Genomic DNA, 23,040 nt, shown 5'->3' on the forward strand with positions numbered 1-23,040 from the left:
ATCCCAGGGCGATACTACACGGCAGAGGATATCCTCTTAGTAAAGCCAGGAGAAAAGAAAGCATAAAAGATCTTTGATTTTTGGAGTCTGCAGTATCTCTCTGCTTTTTGCAGACTTCTTGACAAGACTTAGGTCTACATACGTATCTGTGATGTTCTTATGAACTTTGTGTACCATCTAAATGACCTCTGTCATTTAGAGGCTGAATGGGAAAAACTGTAGTTTTGTTTTTGTTTAATTTTCTATTAGGGGATTTTTCATTTTGTTTTCATTTTGCTTTTGTTTCTGTCACAAAGATGGGAAAAGCAAAATAACATGTCATTGTTCATCATGGGGTAGATTTTAAAAGAAGTGTGCGCGGCGTACATGTGCGCCTGATTTTATAACATGCGCACACAGGCGTGTGCATGTTATAAAATCAGGGGTCAGCACGTGCCGGGGGGGGGGGGTGCACAATTGTGCACCTTGCACGCTGAGCCGCGCTGCCTTCTCTAACCCCCACCCCCACCTTCCCTTTCCTTCCCCTACCTCCCCCGCCCTTTCCCCCCTACCTTTTCCTTTGCTTTTTTTTTTTTTAATCTCCAAACTTACTTTAGCCCTGGGGCTGAAGTAAGTTGCACGCGCTGGCCGACTGCCGGCCCGCGATCCCCGGCACAGCAGCAAATATGGCCGCTGTACCGGGAGCCTGACCCCGCCCTGCCCCCGCCCATTTTTGCAAGCCCTGGGACTTACACGCGTCCCGGGGCTTTACGCGCGTCACCGGGCCTTTTAAAATAAAACCTCCGGATGTACGCGCGTAACCCTTTTAAAATCCGGCCCTTTGTATTTTGTATTCACTGAAGAAAGCCTTGGACAAGGACTGCCAATTGTAGGCAAGAATACAGATGAAAGTGGGATTTATAGAAGAGAATGTTAGCAAGGATCTAGCAAAACTGAACGTGGATCAAGTGATGGGGCATCCTAGAATATTAAAGCTCAGAGATGTCCTGGCAGGTCCACTGAAAGATATGGGAATTGTTCTGCAGGACTAGAGAAGGGCAGATGTAGTCCTTCTTCATAAAACTAGTAACAGAGAGGTTGGAAACTGCAGCCGGTTAGTCTTTTCTCACAGGACAAGCAGGATGGTTGTCCTCACAAATGGGTGACATCGAGGATGGAGCCCACCACGGAAAACTTCTGTCAAAGTTTAAACAGAACTTTGACTGGCCCCTACTGGGCATGCCCAGCAAGGCACTGACCCTGCAGCCAGCAGGGGTCTCCCTTCAGTCTTCTTTTTTCCGCGCAGCAGTTGCCACGCGGTGAAAGGAGCTCTCTAACCACGTTCCTGACAGGAATTTGGAAGTTAATTTCCTAAGAAAATTTGCCCCTCAGGGGTCTCCCTTCGACAAATTTTTAGTCATCTTACGGAACCCGGTAAGTTTTTTGCCTTTTTCCATCGACTACCGTCGAATTTGGCCCTTGAGGCCTGTTGGCACTTACCGATCCCCAGCCTAAATTTTGGCTTCAGGCCATGGCAACGGGGTTCCGCCGTTGTCCGGATTGTACCCGGACTATGTCCATCACAGACCCCCACAGGGTTTGTGTGATGTGTTTGGGTAGTGAGCATGATGTCCTGACTTGCACCAAATGTGCCTTAATGACACCCAAGGGTCGCAAAGCCAGGATGGAGAAGATGGGGCTCCTCTTCCATGCACCCACCCCAACGCCATCGATAGCATCGACGTCATCGGAACCGGCACCGGCGAAGTTGTACCATCATCGTCAACCCTCCGGTGACCGTCCGCCATCGATCGCTTCTCGGCCGTCGACTCCCGTCCCTTCCCTGGATGGGCGAGGGGATCGGAAGGAAAAGCACCGCTATCGACGGCACAAATCTCGGCCTGTCGAGGATCCACAGCCATCGACCTCTGCTCAAGCCGAGCCACCGACAAAGAAGCCGCGAACAGACCGGACACCCTCCACGTCTCGTTCGCAGGCATCGAGGAAACCCTCACCCTCCCGGGGTGCGGGGGCCGTGATCCCACCGGTTACGGTGGTCCCTCCGGCCCTGCCTCAGCCTCCCTCTCCCGTCGAGCCGGGTATGGTTACCCCTGGTCTCCGGGCAGAACTGGACCGGCTGGTCCAGGAGGCCATCGAGAAAGCGATGAAGAAATTGCAACCTCCATCGGCACCGTCTCCGGCACCGGTTCCAGTGCCGCCCCCGGCACCGACACCGGCACCGGCTTCGCCACCGAGGAGGGAACCGACCACCGAGCCGTTGATACAAGCGCTAGCACCGCTACTGAGCCGCATGGAGGCGCTCATGACGGCCCTTCCATCGGTGATTCCAGTGCCATCGACAACACCACCGTCTCCGACTGGATTTTCATCGGCAGGAGAAACACCGTTCCGGATTCCCCCTTCTGGGGTGGTTCCATCGGTGCCTTCTGGTATATCTCCACCGATATATCCTTCGGTTCCATCCATTCCACGCCAGGCACCGATTCCATCGACAGCACCGAAGCCATCGATGCCATTTCTGGTTCCACCTACGGCACCGATTCCACCTCGGTTTCCATTGATGCCTTTAGAGCCTCAGCCAGGTCCATCAGGGTTACAAACCCCACTTGATCCCTACGATACCTGGGGTGATGATGATGATTCATCTTCTGACACGGATTTGCCTTCGCCTCCATCTCCTACAGAGTGTAGAAAAAGATCTCCTCCTGAGGATCTATCTTTCATTAATTTTGTGAAAGAGATGTCAGAAGTTGTACCTTTTCAACTACAATCTGAAGCTGATGACAGACACCAGATGATGGAACTCCTTCAATTTCTGGATGCTCCAAAAATCATCGCTTCCATCCCTATACACCAGGTGTTTTTGGATCTGCTCAAGAAAAACTGGGAATCTCCTTCATCAGTGTCCCCAGTTAACAAAAAAGCTGACTCCACCTACCTTGTCCAGTCAGCACCAGGTTTCCAAAAACCTCAACTGGATCATCGCTCTGTTGTGGTTGAGTCCGCGCAGAAGAAGGCCAAGCGTCTTAAGCCACACTCTTCTACCCCACCTACCAGGGACAACAAGTTCCTAGATAGTGTTGGACGGAAAGTCTATCATGGAGCTATGTTGATTTCACGCATAGCTTCATATCAACTTTATATGACTCAGTACAACAGAGCCATCCTTAAGCAGATGCAAGACTATGCTGACACGTTACCAGACCAATACCAACCGCAGCTTCAAGCCCTTCTTCACAAGGGATTTGAGGCAGGGAAGCACGAGATTAGGACTGCCTACGACATATTCGATGCTTCCACAAAAGTTTCAGCCACAGCCATCTCAGCCAGACGTTGGGCTTGGTTAAAATCATCCAACCTTCGCCCAGAGGTTCAAGATCGTCTTGCTGATTTACCCTGCTTAGGCGATAATTTGTTTGGAGAGCAAATTCAGCAGATTGTGGCGGAGTTGAAAGACCACCATGAGACGTTGAAACAACTCTCATCTGTCCCACCTGAGCTGACCTCCAAGCAACCGCAAAAGAAAGACTCTAAGAAGTCATTCTTTCGACCACGCCGTTATTACCCTCCATCGGCCAGGCCTCGTCCAGCTCGATCCTCTACTAGGCCTCAGCCGCGTCAGCCTAGGAAACAAAGGCCTACTGTAGCCCCTCCTCCTGGGCCTGCGGCTGGCCTTTGACTCCCCTGTAGGGAACACATGCCAAACCCCTCTTCCGGACATCCCTGTAGGAGGTCGACTGTACCATTTTCTACAACCTTGGTTGCAGATCACCTCAGATCAGTGGGTGCTAACAATTATCGCACAGGGTTACCACCTCAACTTCATAACTCTTCCTGCAGACTCCCCGCCTCTTCAAGCGTGGAGTCTATCCACCCATTTGGCTCAATTACAACAGGAAGTATCCCTTCTTCTGCAATCAAATGCTATAGAACCTGTTCCTCCCTCTCAACGAGGCAAGGGATTCTATTCCAGATACTTCCTAATACCAAAGAAATCGGGGGGACTACGTCCCATTTTGGACCTTCGAGCCCTCAACAAATACCTTCAAAAAGAGAAGTTCAAAATGGTAACCCTAGGCGCGCTGCTCCCTCTGCTACAAAGAGGGGATTGGCTGTGCTCTCTCGACCTCAAGGACGCTTATACCCACATTGCGATCACACAATCCCATCGCAAATATCTGCGGTTTCTAGTTGGCCACGACCATTATCAATACCGTGTCCTCCCTTTCGGTCTAGCTTCTGCCCCACGAGTCTTTACCAAATGTCTCGTAGTGGTAGCAGCATTCCTCAGGAAGGAAGGTGTCCACGTCTACCCATACCTGGACGATTGGCTAATCAGGGCCTCCACCCAACAGATAGCTCAATCCTCCTTAAAATTGACAATTCAAACACTCCTTTCCTTAGGGTTTCTCGTCAATTACGAGAAATCTTGCTTAGTCCCGTCTCAAACCTTATCCTTCATTGGGGCAGACTTGGACACCTTACAGGCAAAGGCTTACCTTCCTCTTCAGAGGGTCCACACCCTAATGTCCCTGGCTCGCCAGCTCCAGTCTCAGAACACTGCCACGGCTCGCCAGTTCCTCATTCTCCTAGGGCACATGGCATCCTCGGTTCAAGTCACTCCCATGACCCGACTAGCCATGAGAGTAACACAATGGACTCTACGACACCAATGGATTCAAGCTTTTCAGCCTCTGTCCTCCATAGTCACAGTCACACAAGCGCTGCGCCTATCCTTAACCTGGTGGACGACTCAGGTCAACCTCCTTCAGGGCTTACCCTTTCTTCCACCGGATCCGCAAGTAATCCTAACCACCGACGCTTCTCACATCGGTTGGGGAGCCCATGTGGACGACTTTCAAACCCAAGGGTTATGGTCCAAAGAGGAAGCCGAACACCAGATCAATTTCCTGGAACTTCGAGCAATCCGCTATGCGCTCCGCACTTTCAAAGATCATCTCTTTCATCAGATAATCTTAATCCAGACGGACAACCAAGTGGCCATGTGGTACATAAACAAGCAGGGAGGCACAGGCTCCTTCCTTCTGTGTCAGGAAGCTGCGCAGATCTGGGCGGAAGCCCTCTCCCACTCCATGTACCTCAGGGCCACTTACCTGCCGGGAGTAGACAATGTATTGGCAGACCAGCTGAGCCGTGTCTTCCAACCGCACGAGTGGTCACTCGATCCTCTGGTAGCGACCTCTCTGTTTCACAAGTGGGGTTCTCCCCGCATAGACCTCTTTGCGTCCCCTCAGAACCACAAAGTGGACGATTACTGCTCTCTCATTCGGAGCCAGCACTCTCGGCCGAGGGATGCATTCTCCCTCAAGTGGACAACCGGTCTGCTCTATGCATTCCCTCCACTTCCTCTTGTGTCAAAGACTCTCGTGAAGCTACGCCAGGACGGGGGAACCATGATCCTGATAGCACCTTACTGGCCACGCCAAGTATGGTTTCCAATACTCCAGGATCTCTCCATCCGCAGGCACATTCCTCTGGGAAAGGACCCGCATCTGCTCACTCAAAACGACGGATGCCTCCTCCATCCCAACCTCCAAGCCTTGTCCCTGACGGCATGGATGTTGAAAGGTTAGTCCTTCAGCCTTTCAACCTTTCAGATTCCGTTTCTCGGGTCCTGATAGCTTCACGAAAGCCTTCCACAAGAAAGTCTTACTCATACAAATGGAAAAGGTACACATCATGGTGCACTTCTCAGTCCCTTGATCCCCTTTCCTGTCCAATCTCCAAATTCTTGGACTATTTATGGCATCTCTCTGAATCAGGTCTTAAAACCTCTTCTATCAGAATGCATGTCAGTGTGGTAGCCGCCTTCCATAAAGGTGTACAGGGTGTCCCTATTTCAGTACAACCCCTAGTAACACGTTTTCTTAAAGGCTTGCTCCATCTGAAGCCACCCTTACGTCCTCCGGCCCCATCTTGGGACCTTAACCTGGTTCTTGGTCGTCTAATGAAACCTCCTTTCGAACCTCTGCACTCCTGTGAGTTAAAGTATCTCACATGGAAAGTGTTATTCCTTTTGGCTATCACTTCAGCTCGCAGGGTTAGTGAATTGCAGGCCCTAGTTACCTATCCGCCTTACACTAAGCTCCTGCAGGACCGGGCGGTACTCCGCACTCACCCTAAATTTTTACCTAAGGTAGTTTCGGAGTTTCATATTAATCAATCCATCATACTACCTATCTTTTTTCCCAGGCCCCACTCCAACTCCGGGGAACAGACTCTGCATACCCTAGACTGCAAACGAGCTCTAGCTTTTTATCTAGACCGTACAGTTGCTCACAGGAAGAGCACTCAATTATTTGTCTCTTTTCATCCTAACAAGTTAGGACATCCTGTGGGTAAGCAGGCTCTTTCCTCCTGGTTGGCGGACTGCATTTCTTTTTGCTATCAGCAAGCTGGCATTCCCTTTCAAGACCGTGTGAAAGCACACTCTGTGAGGGCCATGGCGACGTCAGTGGCACACCTTCGATCGGTGCCGCTTCCTGACATCTGCAGGGCTGCAACCTGGAGTTCTCTCCATACCTTTGCAGCCCACTATTGTTTGGACAAAGCTGGAAGACAGGACTCCATCTTCGGCCAATCTGTCTTGCGTAACCTTTTTCCAACGTGATGTACCAACACCCTTCCACCTGCCCGGTGGGTGCGGATGCCCTTTCCCAAATTTCTCCTCACTTATTGTGCCTGCTGCACACCGTTGGATACATTTGGTGCAAGTCGGGACATCCTCAGCTCGGTACTCACCCATTTGTGAGGACAACCATCCTGCTTGTCCTGTGAGAAAGCAAATGTTGCTTACCTGATGTAACAGGTGTTCTCACAGGACAGCAGGATGTTAGTCCTCACGAAACCCGCCCGCCACCCCGCGGTGTTGGGTTTGTTTTGTTTTTACTTTCTAGGCACTGCCTGTAGCTTTGAAAATCAGACTGAAGGGAGACCCCTGCTGGCTGCAGGGTCAGTGCCGTGCTGGGCATGCCCAGTAGGGGCCAGTCAAAGTTCTGTTTAAACTTTGACAGAAGTTTTCCGTGGTGGGCTCCATCCTCGATGTCACCCATTTGTGAGGACTAACATCCTGCTGTCCTGTGAGAACACCTGTTACATCAGGTAAGCAACATTTGCTATCTCAGTGGTAGGAAAATGAATGGAGATTCACCTGAAGGCAAGGCCGTTGTAAGGGTACTCAGCACCTTAGGTGAACCTTCTGCCTTGCACCCCGCCCCCCCCCCCCCCCTTCACGCTGCCCCCTACTGGCTCGAGTCAAACTAGTTTGGTGAGCATGGACGGGTCGCTCGTCAGTCGGCAGCAAGACAGAGAAGCCAGCCAATACCACGGCAAAGGTAGTGGCAGCTCAGCAGCTGCCAGCAGGATTTATTTATTTATAGTTTTTTTATATACCGCCGCTCATCGGAGATATCACGTCGGTGTACAGTGAACAGGAACTTACGCCGGAGCGTTATACATTTAACAAGGGTTGGTATATAAGTATTTGAACATAAAACAAGTAGAAGCAAAGAGGATATTTCACCAACAATCGACGGACTTAGAGGGAACTTCCTAAACCCCCTAGCTAACCTGCCTCCCTTTTCCCCTATCCTCCCCAGCCCCTAAAACCCCTCTATCTTTTTTTTTTTTTGTTGTTGTTGTTTATACTTACCTGCTCTCTGGAGCAGTAGCAGGTTGCTCAGGCTGGCTGGCTGCCGGCGTGCGCTGTCCCGGTCCTCCTACGCCCCAACTCCTGCCCGCCCCTTTTTCAGCACACCGGTCTTTGGTGCATACGGGGCCGCGGGCCTTTGAAAAAGCTTGCGGCCCGGCCACGTATCTGCCAGGTTTTACGCACACTGGCTATTTAAAATTAGCCCGTACAGGATAGGAAAGACAGGGAGAATATCATACAGATATTTAAATGCCTGAAAGGTATTAATAATGTGCAAGAAGCAAACCTGTTTCAATGGAAAGGACATTCTAGAACTAGGGAACATGATATGAAGCTCCAAAAGACTGAAAACATGGCTGTTCATGAAAGCATTTCCGGACCCTTAAAGATTCACTACCATCAAATGCAGCTTTACTGAACATTTCCTATTAAACTGAAACAGCCACTATCTACCAATCATTACAATGTTTTACTTCTTGTTAAACTTTTTATCTTTCCTCTAACTCTAATCCCAGTTAGAATGACCCCCGTTTTATTGTAACTTTTTTCTTCCATGCACTTGTTTTACTTTTTAATGTATACTCTTATGTTATTAGTTATTTACGTTATAATGTATTTCTCACCCCTTGTTTTATGTAAACCGACATGATACGAACTCCGTGAATGCCGGTATAGAAAAATACTAAATAAATAAATAGATGCAGACCAATGTCAGAAAATATTTTTTTCACAGAAGGGATGGTGGGTGCCTGGATGCCCTACCAGTGGAGGTGGTAGAGAAAAAAACAGTAGCAGAATTGAAGATGAGATTGGATAAACACAAAGGATCCCTAGATTGGTGATGATTAACTGCATGGAGGGGCAGCTACAACTCTACACAACCTTACAGGGTTGACTGGATGGGCTAATTGGGTCTTTTTCTGCCATCTTTTACTAAGTTGTTATGGAAACGATACAAAAGTAAATCAAATGTTATTTCCCTATCATTTTAAAACAAAAGCACACCTCGACCTGTCATATGATATTCCACCAAATCGGACATACTATTCTTGTTTGCTAACTGTTTTTGTTAAAAAAAAAATAAAAATGAAATCCTATAAATCAATTTGAAAACAAAACAATGATTGCATTGGACATTGACTGTAAGATGTGGTGGGAAATTATTTAGTGCATGCTGTGGATGGGTGTCCTGCATTGATAGGTGCTCTGAAGAAGAGCTTCAGCTCAGACCTGCACAGATGCTAACGTGCACCAAGCAGGGGAGAGATCTCAGGGTGAAGTCAGGGTTACAAAGCAGTGTGGCCAGAGGAATGTTAAGATGCACAGGAAGAGACATAACCAGTAGAAAGAAAAAAGAAGTGATTATGCGTGCATGCAAATCATTGGTGAGACCTCCTCCAGGGTACTGTGTCCAGTTCTGGAGGATACAGCTACTGTTAGGGATCTGAAGCCTCGAGTTGCTAGAGTTAGCAGTCTGTTGTAGATCTGATGCCTGATGGGCGGAGCAATCAGATAGAAGTAGCAATCTGTTAGGAATCTGATGTTAGTTAGACTGCGGGTTCCTGAAGAGGGAGGAGTTAGCAATCTTGTTAGGAAAGTTCTGTGTACAGCTGAGAGTAGCAATCTGTAATTCTGATATAGTAGTGGGTAGATCCCTGGGCCGGTGGCAGATGACCACTCTCCCAGGAGGATATCCCAAGAGGGACCACCAGCTAGGCTTGAGTATGGAGACAGACACACATTAGTTCTTTTATTAAACAGGTTTTTGAAACCACCAGAGGTGGCAGTAGTGAGCTGATATGCCCGGCAGGGCTGTAGTCCCTCAGGTACTGGAACAGCGATCCAGGATGGCTGAGCTGTTGAGAAACTGTAGAAAGTGAGTAGGCAGAGTAGGCAGAGTTCATGAACAGAACTAGATGACAAAACTCACGTAAGGTCTCAAGGAAGCTCAGGAAGTGGAAAGGTTAGGTCCTCGAGGAGCGAGTACCTGGTTCCAGGGAAAGCTCTGAGAGAGCGATGGTAACTCACAATTGTTTGTAGCAGCGATAGCTTCCAGGCAGTAGAGAATCTTCAGAGTGTCCAGGAACATGGGCCCTCGCGGAACGAGTACCAGTTCCTATCCATAATCTGAAAATAAAGAAAAAGAGCAAGGCCCCCGAGGAGCGGGTACCTCTGGTAAGTCTGAGGAGGCAGAGTAGCTAGAACGAATCCTTGCTAACTCAGTTTGTTAGCGATATCAGAGACCTTTAAATATTGGAAGCGGATGACGTCATCTCAGGGGGACGCCCCTGAGGTTCGCGCTCTTGCTGGTACTTCAATCAGAGCTTGCGCACGCCCTAGGTCTTCAGGCAACATGGCGGATCTGCAACGTCGAGCCAGTCCGGGGACGCCGGAGGGAGACGGCATGGAGATGCCGCGGCAGCCAGCCGTCCATCAGACCCGGAGGGAGTCGCCACAGAGGTAAAGAGGGCGGAGTGAGGACGTCGAGCAGCGACGGTCGCAACAGCTACAGAAGGATATAGAGTGGACTACCAGAATGGTGCAAAGTCTGCAGCAAAAGCCTTCTGAAAAAGGACAAAGACCTAAACCTTGAGGAGAATGGAGAGAGGTTTGGTATGGCCGAGACCTCAAAGGTATAAATAAAGCGTAAGACATAAACATTTTCATTGGAAAATAAGTTCTAGAGCAGGATGTGAGACTCAAAGAGGGTAAACTAAGGAGTAACATTAGAAAATGTTTCTTAACAAAGTGGTGGGGCAGCTTCAAGAATGGAAGTTAAACATCAAGGGATATTCATCTAACAAACTTTTTGAGGAGGCTAAGATAATCAATAGGGACCTTTATTTTCAGTTTAATTGTCCAGGGAACTTATCAGCGTGTATTACAACAAGAATAAAAATGTGAGAACTCAGTGTGAAAATGTACAATTTTCCAAGTAAATATCATTTGGTTCTTGTAATGAAAACTGTTAAATTCCTGGGAAAAATAAAATAAAAACTGAAAATGAAGGTCCCTTTGTATTAAGTAAGATCTTACAGTGGCCTTCCTAAAAAGCAGCTTTCCTTTCTGAACATTATTAATCCAAACAATTTTTTAATGGACTTTGTCTATCAAATACTAAAATGTATTTCTTTTTTTCTGACTAGGTTATAAATGACCTTCTGACCATCACTAAAATAAAGAAATTCCTGGTCACTCAATCAATCAAAAAGGGCAAAGACATGACCTCACTGGTCCTACAGTCGTTGGACAAAAGGCAACCCAAAGTACAAAGAAACAGTCCTGAGTATCAACGGCTTGAAGCATTTTATGAAGAAGCCATGGCGGATAAGTTTTACAGCCTAGTAGTAAGTAGGGAGGTATAGATCCATTTCCAAATCTCACATGCCTGAATTCCGACTGCTACTAATGGCGCAAACCAAGAGCGGGCATTAACAGTTCTGCCACTGCAGATCATCTCTGACCATTTAGGCTCTGCCCTTCTTAAAGATTCTCCCTGTGCCGCCATGCTGTCTGCACATAGCTAGCTATGGCCCTGGCACAAAATTCTCCTTCGCACTAGGTTACGTGAGTTTATGAAGATTCAATAGGCAAATTGTCTCTCCTCTGTCCTCTTTTTATTTACTTTACAGAGATGAAATGTTCCTGTGAACAGGGATGGGGGTGTATTTCCTTTTGTTACTGATGGTTTGCCAGTATTTAACGACGATATAGAAAATTTTTTAAATAAATAAATAGATAATATTTGCATAAGGTATTTGTGTTCACGTTTCCCAATAGAGAAGCTGAAGGTTTGCTCTGACTCTGAACATCTGCGATGTGCTGGGGATATTTATGTTAGAGTAAACTCAGAGGCTCAAACAATTGCTGTAGTCTGTGGTAGCAGTGCAATGATTGCACAAGTGCACATTTCCAACCATTGTTTCTCTTTAAGCATCTGCTTCATTCACTTATTATGCCATAGGAGGGCACGTTTCCACAGCCATTTAGCCAGGTAAACCAACCTGTTGGAAAATTGCCCTCAAGCAGTTTGGCTAACAGTATCCATGGGCTTCCATAGCCAGACTATGAGGAGCCCGTGTACAAGATGCTTTCACAGGTCTGCATGCCATTTTACCCTCCTTGGCTACACACACAAAAGAGCAGGTACAAAGAACGTGAGTGCTTTTAACACATAAACTTTACACTCGCTTTCAAAAAGAAACTATTTGAAAAATTACCCTCAAACCTGATTTACATACATATACAAAAAAATGCAGGCATGGTTTTCTTCAGCTGCCTGAAAAAAAAAAAAGTAAAATTATTTTTCCCATTAGAGAATCAGTGGTTGGTAATTTTACATTGGCTGACTTTTTAGGGCTGCCACGTGGAACCAGGCAGGTAAGGAACATCATACGGTATGTCCCAGCAATCTTCCTCAGAGGGAGTGCTCACTTAAAATATTTGTTGTGAAACAGCAGGGACTTTGTAAGTGTTCAGCATTTTGTTTGGAAGTTTGTAATTGTAAGGTGTAATGTGCTTCAGGTGTTGTTGGCAGCTAGGCATGGACAAAATAAAGGTATAATTATTATTATTATCATCATCATCTCTTTATGTTTGAAAATAACTTATTTCTATCTAACTTTGTTGCAGGAATCAGCCTTGTTGAGCGCAGGTTATGGGCCATTGTGAACCATTCCTGCAAACTGTGAAGACAGAAAAAAACACAGCACAATGGATATCAACCATGCAGCCTGTTCCTCCATTTCTGGGAGAAAGGGCATGAGTCTGCAAGCCTCCACGTTCAATTACTTTGTATTTTAATTGTTGTAATAATTTGTGTCAGCCACTTATTTATTTTACTTTGCAAGCTCATCCAAAGCAGAGCAGAAGTGGTGGAGACAGGATTTCAGCAGCATGGAGGAAAAAGATGTATTTATTTTCACATGACAACAGCAGGAAGCTTTGATTAGTTACTAGCTATTAACAAGTTAGTTATTTTATGCAAATCACAGATTTGAAAGTTTTACAAAGTGAGTGGAAAACTTGTGCAAACCTGGCAACATAAACGTGAAGGAAAATAAGAAAAATTCATGAAACTGGAATGGGTCTGTGTCCCAGATTCAAGGATGGGGGATTGACTTTTGATCAGAGATTTTTTAAAACAAATACAAAAGAAATCTCTCGGAAACCCTTTTCTAAACCAGCATTTCTAGAAGAGGTTCCCAGGAGCACCTTACTCAATTATTTTATGATGGCAAAAAGAGTATCTGACTGAGAAGAGCAGCCCTAGGTGCTGGGCAACCTTCAGTGAAATGACTGCATTGTGCTTCCCGGAAGACATGGGGTGACCTGCACAGAGCAGCACTTGCAACCTTAAAGGGAACACAATGGGACTGGGGATGGGGCTCCACGTGGCAATTTGATCATCTTTGGGTAGATGCACATAAAATCACTGCTGGGCAGACTAGATGGGCCTTTTATCTGCCATCAGTTACTGTAAGAAATCAGAACTGCATCATGGATTTTAGCATGTCACATTGTTAGCCATGAGCATCTAGTTCTGTTCTGTACCAGTACAAAACCCATTACAGGCAAAATAATTAGGCCAGTATAGAGTCACTTTCTACTGTGGTTTGAAGCAGCCATTTTATAAAATCCACTTAACAAATTTACTTTTTCAGTAGGCTGATCAGGACATGGGATAGATTGATGAGCTTACACATTCCTAAATCTGTGTCTTTTCTACCTTAGTGCAGGTTACACTTATTTCATACTCCACAGGCTAGCACAGCATTGTTTTGCACAGTGGTAGCTCATTGGCATTTCTGTGCATCCATAAACAGAGTTGTCAAAAGATGAAAGGTCTGATGAGGAATATGTGTTACAAGTTGCCCAAGTAAGAGATACACACACACACACAGCTTTATTTACAGCACATGCATTTCAGTTTCCCGTGATTTATATTACATACCAAATCAGCATCCTGCCTTTCCTCGATCGGGGAACCCCAAGGGGACTGCAAACAGGAGCACAGCCTCAATGGGAAAGAACCTGAGCCACTCATCAATGCTACAGGCGAGGTTCGCACATGCATTTCAGTTTCCTGTGATCTGTAATACATACCAAATCAGCATCCTGCCTTTCCTCGATCGGGGAACCCCAAGGGGACTGCAAACAGGAGCACAGCCTCAACGAGAAAGACCCTGAGAACCCTGGCGAGGTTCTCAGGGTCTGCACTCCTGTTTGCAGTCACCTTGGGGTTCCCCGATCGAGGAAAGGCAGGATGCTGATTTGGTATGTAATATATATCACAGGAAACTGAAATGCATGTGCGAACCTCGCCTGTAGCATTGATGAGTGGCTCAGGTTCTTTCCCATTGAGGCTGTGCTCCTGTTTGTGGTCACTTGGGGTTCCCCGATCAAGGAAAGGCAGGATGCTGATTTGGTATGTAATATATATCACGGGAAACTGAAATGCACGTGCTGTAAATAAAGCTTTATTCAGTTATAGTAAATTGTATATTACTTTATGTGTGTGTTTGGTGCTGTGTATCTTATATTTGAGCAACTTGTAACAATATATTATAGTGAAATGAGGGACAGCCCTTGATGCTCCAGTTTTAGAAAAATGACCATGTTTAATTCATTAGTAAGATATCTCCCTTCTCCAAAAGGACTGTTACCAGCTCTGCCTACATCTATAAATTAGAAGTAGAAAATCAGTGTACATTGAGCTAATAGTGAACAAGCCCTTATGCTGCAGTATACGCTCTAGTTCAGCCTGACTAGCCACCTGCTTAATGCTTCAGCTGTAGCTAACAACATCTGATTGGCGACTGGGCCAGGACCAACCATTGTGTGCAAGCTTGGAGTTGGTGTGGACTCATTTTCAGAATTAAAAAAAAAACAACTTAGCTATAAATCCTTGAACATTTTACATCCATTAGTAAAGTAAATACTTCAGTTAATAATAATTTAACACATCCTCTATGTCCAGGGCACCAGTCAGTCAGTTCATGTGTCTTGAACTAGGAAAAAAGCTGCTTTAAATTCCCTGCCATACTGGACCTAATCCACCTAAAGGACCATTATAAGGGTAAGTGGGCAGTTTACGTTGGAGAAACACACTGAATAAACACATCTTCTAATTAGGGAGGAAACAAATGTGGTTGTGACTCCATACACAAAATGCAAATTTCTTGTTTGCTGTGATATTTTACAGGCAAGCTGGAGGGATGCCAGGGTGCATTAGAGAGAGGAAAGGCCAGCAGAGAAAATGAGATAATACAGTCACTGTTCAATGACAATACAGAGAAAGCTACCAAAATGGTGCAGGCTGTTGCCTTTTATATCTGGGTATCAAAGTGGACTAAGATGGTAACCATTCCTACTGTTTTACTAAGCATTTTCTGAGCACACTATGGCAAACTTTGCCCAAGGATTCCAAGACCTCTTTCTTGAGTCAGACTAGAGTCCATTGCTGTGCAGAAGAAGTTTGGATTGTATTTTCCCTCATGTGTAGTGCTTTGCACGTATCAATGTTGAATCTCATTTTCCTACTTTATTGCTCACTCACTCAGTTTTTTAGATCTCTTGGTAGATCTTCATTTGATTATATTGTCAGATTTCAGATAGATGGAAAATTTTGTCTTCTAAGCAGTTGTTATTACTTAATCCAGCCTCCACTCTCAAACCCATTCAACTACTCCAGAACGCACCCTAGAGCGATGGAACACACACTTCTCCTCAATAAAGCACCTACTATCACAACTATCCCTTACCCTCAATCATGCAAAAACTGAAATCTTATACATAGCCAGCAAACCACCCCCCACCGACCCCTCCATGCAGCGTACTACAAACTTTACACTCCCTACAGTCAAATACCTTGGCATCTTTCTCGACAACCAACTGAACTTCAAGAAACACATCAACAAACTACTAAAAGACGGATTCTACAAACTCCAAATCCTAAGAAAACTTAAACCACTGCTATACCCTCAGGACTTCCGAACAGTTCTACAGGCTCTTCTCTTCTCTAAACTTGACTACTGCAACGCCCTGCTACTAGGCCTTCCAGCCTCCACTCTCAAACCCATTCAACTACTCCAGAACGCTGCGGCCAGAGCACTCACAAACAGCAAGAAATCAGACCACATCACACCCATCCTCAAAAACCTACACTGGCTTCCAATCCCTCAGCGAATACAGTACAAAACTCTTACCATCATCCACAAAATCATCTACAACAACCAAACCAATTAGCTGCCCATCCCTCTTCTCCATACTTCCACACGGAATCTTCGCTCCTCAAACTCTGGCCTCCTACAAATACCGCCCCCTAAAACCACTCATTGGATATCAACAAGGGAATGAACATTTTCCTATGCCGGCCCCATCCTATGGAACAAACTCCCCACAGAACTTGGAACAGATCCATCCACCCAATCTTTCAAGAAAAATCTTAAAACATGGTTACTCTGCAAAGCCTTTCCAACATCTCACACGAACCAACCTGAAACTAAACCCTAACCATGCACTCAAAGCAACCCTCCTTCCCACCACCACAACAATAAATACACCCCCTATTACACCAATGCTAACCGCTCTCATTATATTACTATTTATGCTGTCTATTTATGCTGTCTACTTACGCTATTTAACTATTTATACTATCTATCTATACTACTCATCCCTATTACCCTCTCAGTTACAAAATATACCTAATGATAATTTTTGCTACCATGTTACTCCAATATGTACTACTATTTATGCAATATATTCCGTTGCCATACCATTACTATTTATACTATCTTTTGGCACTGCTATACTACAATCATTTATGCTATCGTTTTGGCACCTTTTTTCTACCCATGTTGCGACTATATCTTCCAATGACATTTCTCTAATCATCTACTGTACCTGTCATAATTTATTTGTAAACCGATGTGATATATAAATTGAACACTGGTATATAAAAACAAACAAATAAATAAATAAATAATCTTTTTTGGGGGGCAATTTTTAAACATATAACAATCATGTGCAGAGCCATCCGTGGATCAGAAACATCTTCACTTCCTTTCATTACTCTTCCATGGCTATCATATCACTACTCATGCACAAATATATTCAAGCAGAAAATAAACCAATCACTTCATCAAGTGTTTCTTCAATTTCCTCTACGCCTGGGCTTATTAGTGACAGTCACCTTTCACTCTTCAGTGCCTCTCTCATATCAGTAAAAGGACCTCAGCCTTTCCATAAAGGTATTATATTTCACTTCTAGGGAGCTAGGTTTTTTTGTAATCTAGTATAATCACTCAGGTTTTAGTTATCCATTTTTTGTGAGTCGGAATAAAAGTGGATTTCCAGATTTTGAGCAGTACAAATTTAGCAGCTAATAGCAGCCACAGTATACGTCCTTTATGGTTATCCAGGCCCCTTTTCTTCTCTACTAAGCCCAACAAGCAAAGTTTAGGGCCTAGCTCAAATGTTATTCCACAGGTCTCTTCAACTCCCCTTTGAACCATTTCCTACAATGTCTTTAATACAATCACAGTCCCACCACATGAAGATAAAATCACCCTTCAACTGACAATCTCTCCAACAAAGTGATGAATTGTTCCCATCCATTCTTGATAGCTTCAAAAGGGTCAGATATACTCTATGAACCAATTTATACTGCAGCTGTCTACCTGCTGTAGAAAAAGAGCATCAACAAGCATGTTTTTAGACCTCATTCCATTGCTCTTGGTCAAACAGAGTTTCTCACCATCTTTTCATTCTCCAAAACTTGAAATGAACTGGATCTTTTTTTTTTTTTTATAATTTACTCTTTATTGAATATTTCACTTTATACTTACAGAATCACATTTCTGTGCAAAATAAAGACAATTCATTGTGATAGCTTATAATATAATATTATAATATTATAATATTATAATATAGGGGCGGATTTTCAGAGCCCTGCTCGCGTAAATCCGCCCAAAACCGGGCGGATTTACGCGAGCAGGGCCCTGCGCGCCGGGAAGCCTATTTTACATAGGCCTCCCGGCGCGCGCAGAGCCCCGGGACTCGCGTAAGTCCCGGGGTTCTCCGAGGGGGGCGTGTCGGGGGCGCGTCGGGGGGCGGGCCCGGTCGTCGCGGCGTTTCGGGGGCGTGTCGGCAGCGTTTTGGGGCCAGGTACGGGGGCGTGGCTACGGCCCGGGGCGGTCCGGGGGCGTGGTCGCGGCCCGGCGCGCAGGAGGCCCGCTCGCGCGCGGGGATTTACGCCTCCCCCGACAAAGGTAAGGGGGGGTTTTAGACAGGGCCGGGTGGGTGGGTTAGGTAGGGGAAGGGAGGGGAAGGTGAGGGGAGGGCAAAGGAAAGTTCCCTCCGAGGCCGCTCCGATTTCGGAGCGGCCTTGGAGGGAACGGGGGTAGGCTGTGCGGCTCGGCGCGCGCCGGCTATATGAAATCGATAGCCTTGCGCGCGCCGATCCAGGATTTTAGCGGATACGCGTGGCTCCGCGCGTATCTACTAAAATCCAGCGTACTTTTGTTTGCGCCTGGAGCGCAAACAAAAGTAGGCTATTCGCGCTCGTTTTAAAATCCGCCCCATAATATTCAGTGTGATAGCTTATAATATAATATTTCTCTCCTTTACCTCAAACTCTAAGTTCCTACTAAGTTAGCCATGTTATTTATACCCAATCGTTGGATGTAATTGTATATTTGTTTAATTGTTCAATCTGTTTGATGTAATTTTCTGTTCCTTGTTCTGTGTAAACCGAAGTGGTATGCACTAGTGCATGAACTCCGGTATATAAAAGCCTTTAAATAAATAAATAAATAAATAAATAAATAAATAAATAAAACAAATTCAAGGGTTAAAGTCCCATTCAAATACATAACATAGCCATCTTACTAATACGATAATGGAGGTAGCCAAAAACAGGAAATCGTACTAGCAATACATAATATTCAGAGAGGAGAAGCTGCTTCTACTATTTTATCTGACTTTTCAACTACTGAGATTGCTTTACCCACATTTACCTCGCTTTTGTCCCTCAAAAATATTTCCAGGTGTGAAGGTTCCAAAAATACATACTTTTTTCCTTGAAAATTAATAAAACACTTGCTAGGATTATTTCAAATAAAAAGTTGCACCTAATTCCAAGGTTTTATTTTTCAAGGATAAAAATGTTCTTCTCCTTGCCTGAGTAGGCTTGGAGACATCAGGGAAAAAGAAAACCTTCTGCCCGCAGAATAGTATATTTTTATTTTTAAAGAACCTATCAAGAATTAATTCTTTATCTTTTTCTAAAGCAAAAGACACAAATAGTGTTGCCCTCTTGTTTATAAGATCAATGGAATCCTCCAAAAAAGTGGATACACCTGGTGTACTCTCCTCCTCTCTCCCAGGTGTATTACTAATTTGGACAGGAAAATACTACATTTTTTAGATCAAAGGTATCTCTTCACTGTTACGATTCCTCCTGTAGCTGCACCACAGGAGGCATCTTACCTTTCTCTGGAGGCCTCGCCTGGGCAGTTGTCCGGATCCTGCTTCGCGGCCTGGGAGGCCTTTGGTGTTCTTCAGGGCCTACTCGAGGCCTGCTCCACTGCAGCCTGGATGTTCTGGTGTGACTATTTAAGGCTTGGGAAGAAAGGAAGCGGGAGTGGCCAAAGACCGCTCCGCCCCTAAAAAAGAAAACAAACAGAAGGGGAATTCAAAAACAAAAAGGGAAAAACAACGATTCCCAGGCGCTCCCTAGAGAGGGTGCCCGGGACCAATATAAATAGCAAGGGAGGGAAGGGGGGGTCACTAAAAAAATCAAAACAGAGGAAGGGGAGTCCAAAACAAAAAGGGGAAAACAATGATTCCAGGCGCTCCCCAGAGAGGGCGCCCGGAACCAACAAAAAAAATAGTAAGGGAGGGAAGGGGGAGCCTTAACAAAGAGGCCACAGAAAAACCTGTGGCCTAAGAAGCTAGAGCCACCTACCTCCATTATATACCACTGCTCTTAAACTCACCTGCGCCAGGCCCTTATGAGCTCCTGCCAGCAAGGCCTATCGGGCAGGCCTCTGTTGCCCGCTCCACTGTCACGCAAGGGGGGGAGGGGGGGGACAGGGCAGCAGCCCATGCCGACGCCACTTCTCGGCAACGGGCCGCCATACCCCATGTAAGGGGGGGGAGGGAGGGGGTTTGACGACCTCAAGGGTAGGGGGCCTGCAATTTCCGCCGATTAGGGCGGGGGTTGGGGCAGGGAAAAAGGGGGGGGTCGCCAACTAAGCAGGGGAAGGGAAGGGACCCTATCGGGACCAAAAAGGGGGGGGAGGGAGGGAAGGGGCCCCCTCATCCTCACGCTTTGATCCTTAGCAGGGGGCGAGGGGAGAGAAGGGAAAAGAAAAGGGGAAAGGGACACCCAAAAAGTGCTCAAAAAGAAAAACAAAACTATAACAGAAAAGAACTCAAATCAAAGGGATTAACTCAAAAAGGGGAGGGAGGGGTGGGGAGCAGAGCACCCCGTCCACTGTCCACCGGCGGGTAAACTCCTCCACCCGCCCGGCGGACAGCACACAGAAGTGCTCCGCTTTCAGCCGGGCATGCACCGTCGAACGGAAGAGGACCTCGCACCCCAGGGACCGGCCCTCGGCCAACATCTCCTGCCACGACCGCCAGACTGAGGATCTGGCGGTGGACAGGAGATAGTTGACCAAGACATCCCTCTGGTGCAGAGACCCCCTCCTAAGTGCGCGCCCGTAAATGAGGTGGTGCGGGGTGAAATTTAACCAAAACCCCAAAAACAAACCTTTCAAAAAGGACAGGAAGGGGGTGAGCCTGGGGCACTGAAGCCCCAGGTGGAAGAGGTCCTCCTCCTGCCCGCAGTTGAACGGACAGGAGGGATCCTCCCGGAAAACCTGTGCCTTGAACCAGCCGGTGGCCATGGCCCCATGCACCAACCTCCAGGAGCAGTCCCCTTCATAGCCGGGGATCAGCTCTGAATAGAACGATCCCCAGCGGGGCCCGCTCCCGTCCCCGCCCCTCGGCGGCAACACCTCCCGCCAGGGAGTGTCGGGCCGCGGGGCGAGGGCGAGGCAATGACGGTATGGAGCACCAGCCGGCCCAGGACTCTCCGGGACACGGTCCAGAAGTCTGCTACAGGCAGTTCCCACAGCCTACTAAGGCTGTGGGCGCAAGGAGGAGCGTCAGCTCTTCGAGGGGGCCCGCCCTCCTCGGCAAACCTAGGCCCTATAATCAGCGCCGGGGGGCCAGGGGGTGCGGTCGGGCGGGGAGCCCCGGGCTGCAGCAGGCCCGCCTCGCTCACGACTCTCGCTAGAATACAGAGAGCATCGGGCACAAACTTGAGGATGTGGCCGACGACTTGAGGCGGGGCAACTAGCATGTCCCCGACCCTGGTCACCTGGTCACCGACTAGGTAGCGTCACAGACTGACATTCTTCTCCAGCCCCACCAAACCAAGAGCGCGGTTATGCAGGAGGGGCTCCCCCAGGAGGGCGCCCGGCCCGCTCGGCAACCCCCTGGTCAGTTCCAGCAGCATCCAAGCCTTCAGCATCTCTCGGTAGAATCCCGGCAGCTGCGAGAGCCTCTTGGGGGTGAAGCCGCTCGGGTCGAGGACCCACAGCTGCCAGTCGTACCACAGGTTGCCCGTCTGGCGCAAAAAATGCGTTGCCAGCGGGCGCCATCGTGGAGCGGGGTCCGCGTACAGATATCTCTGCAGGGCCTGTAGACGGGATGCTCTGGTGTGGGCCATGCCCTTCTCCTAAGGGGCGGGCCCGCAGCTCTTCTCCACTCTTATAAAGCCAGCGAGGGACGGCCCATCTGGACTCCTCCCAGGGAGTTGCCTGCTCCTGGGGTATAAAAGCTTTGCTCCAGCACTCATGCTGGCCTTGCATTGGAGTTACACCTCTCTGGATGTCTCCTCTTCCAGCGCTCCGTCAGGTCTCATTCTTCGTTGGAGCTCCATGTCTCGTCTGCTTCCTGTGTTTCATGTCTTCATCTCCTGAGGTCCCTTGTCCAGGCTTCCTGATGTTTCGTTCCCCAATGTCTTGCTTCCTGACGTTCCAGGTTTCCTGATGTTCTTCTCCTGTGCCTTCAAGTCTTCCTGACCTGCTAGCTCCTATGGTTCTCCGGGTGATACTTACTTTGTCATTGGAGTTGCCTGCAGCTGGATTCATTTCCTGCGTTCTTGAGTCTTCCTGACCTGCCAGCTCTTGCGGTTCTCCGGGTGACACCGGCTTCGTCATTGGAGTCTCGCCTTGGCTGGAACTTCTTCCTGTGCTCGTCCCGCTCTCCGCGTGGTCTGTGACCAGCCTCTTCAGGCTGTGTAGGGCGCGCAGTGGGACAGGGTGGTCTGTGACCAATTCCGTGGGTGGACTGTGTAGGGCGCCCTGAGAGACAGTGCCAATGTCTACCTTTCCAGCTTCTCGTCTCATCTACAGTACCTTGTTCCTGAGTCTACGTCTACAGTACATTGTTCCACAGCCTCTGTCTTCGGTTCCTGAACTTTCGCTTGCCCTTACCCTGAGTCCGGCCTGCTGCTTCTTGCCAATCCTAAGCGGCAGGTCCGAAAGGGCTGGGAACGGTCGGAGGACTGTTCACTTACCAACTTCACATTGTTGGCTCCGGAAGCAAGCAGGTCCGGCAGAGGGTCACCTTGTCTTCGCCCATGCTGAGACACGCCGCCAACCCTCGGTTCAGTCCAGAATTCGTCTAGGATCAGGCCAAGGCCCAAGGGCACACTAAAATCCCTTAGCTGGGATCGCTCCCAAGAATTCCCGCTTATGTGACATTCACATGCCAAATTTTCCCTTAGATATTTCGAAAACATCTCATAAGGTGAGAGTAATCTGGTAATTGGAAAATTTACAAAACATAAGTTCTTTATTCTGATAAAATGTTCTATATTTTCTTATTCAGTATGTAATACCATATTATCAGATGTATGAAGATTTTCCAACATTTTTACATTTTTGTATTTCTATTGTCATGTTTTCAACTGAGGCCTCTACCTCCTTTTACCTTTTCCCCTGTTCCTGAATGACAATTTTATTCATATTAGCTATTGCACAAAAAGAGAATTCATCTGCGACATATTAGAACAGGGGTGGGCAGTTCCGGTCCTCGAGGGCCACAAACCAGTCTGGTTTTCAGGATATCCCTAATGAATATGCATGAGAGAGATTTGCATGCACTCTGCCTCAGTTGTATGCAAATCTATGTCATGCATATTTATTAGGATATCCTAAAACCTCGACAGGTTTGTGGCCCTCGAGGACTGGAATTGCCCACCCCTGTATTAGAGTCTAGCTTTATCAGCGTCCTCCAGAGATCACCTAGGGTTACATTAGATGTATGCACGGTATTTACCTGTGCACTAC

At 47.2% G+C, this 23,040-nt stretch overlaps 1 protein-coding gene across 3 annotated transcripts in view; it reads left to right on the forward strand.

Moving 5' to 3' along the window:
* LOC115098197 overlaps positions 1 to 13,613 on the forward strand; it is a 166,505-nt gene extending 152,892 nt beyond the window's left edge. For all 3 annotated transcript variants that reach the window (XM_029614599.1, XM_029614601.1, XM_029614600.1), the window contains exons 18-19: positions 10,819 to 11,019; positions 12,305 to 13,613. In XM_029614599.1, the coding sequence (XP_029470459.1) occupies positions 10,819 to 11,019; positions 12,305 to 12,343 (240 nt within the window). In that variant the 3' untranslated portion in view covers positions 12,344 to 13,613. The remainder of the gene's footprint in view (positions 1 to 10,818; positions 11,020 to 12,304) is intronic.
* Positions 13,614 to 23,040: the final 9,427 nt, after the last annotated feature.

The sequence above is a fragment of the Rhinatrema bivittatum genome, chromosome 8, assembly GCF_901001135.1.
Source record: "Rhinatrema bivittatum chromosome 8, aRhiBiv1.1, whole genome shotgun sequence".
NCBI classification, from domain to species: Eukaryota; Metazoa; Chordata; class Amphibia; order Gymnophiona; family Rhinatrematidae; genus Rhinatrema; species Rhinatrema bivittatum.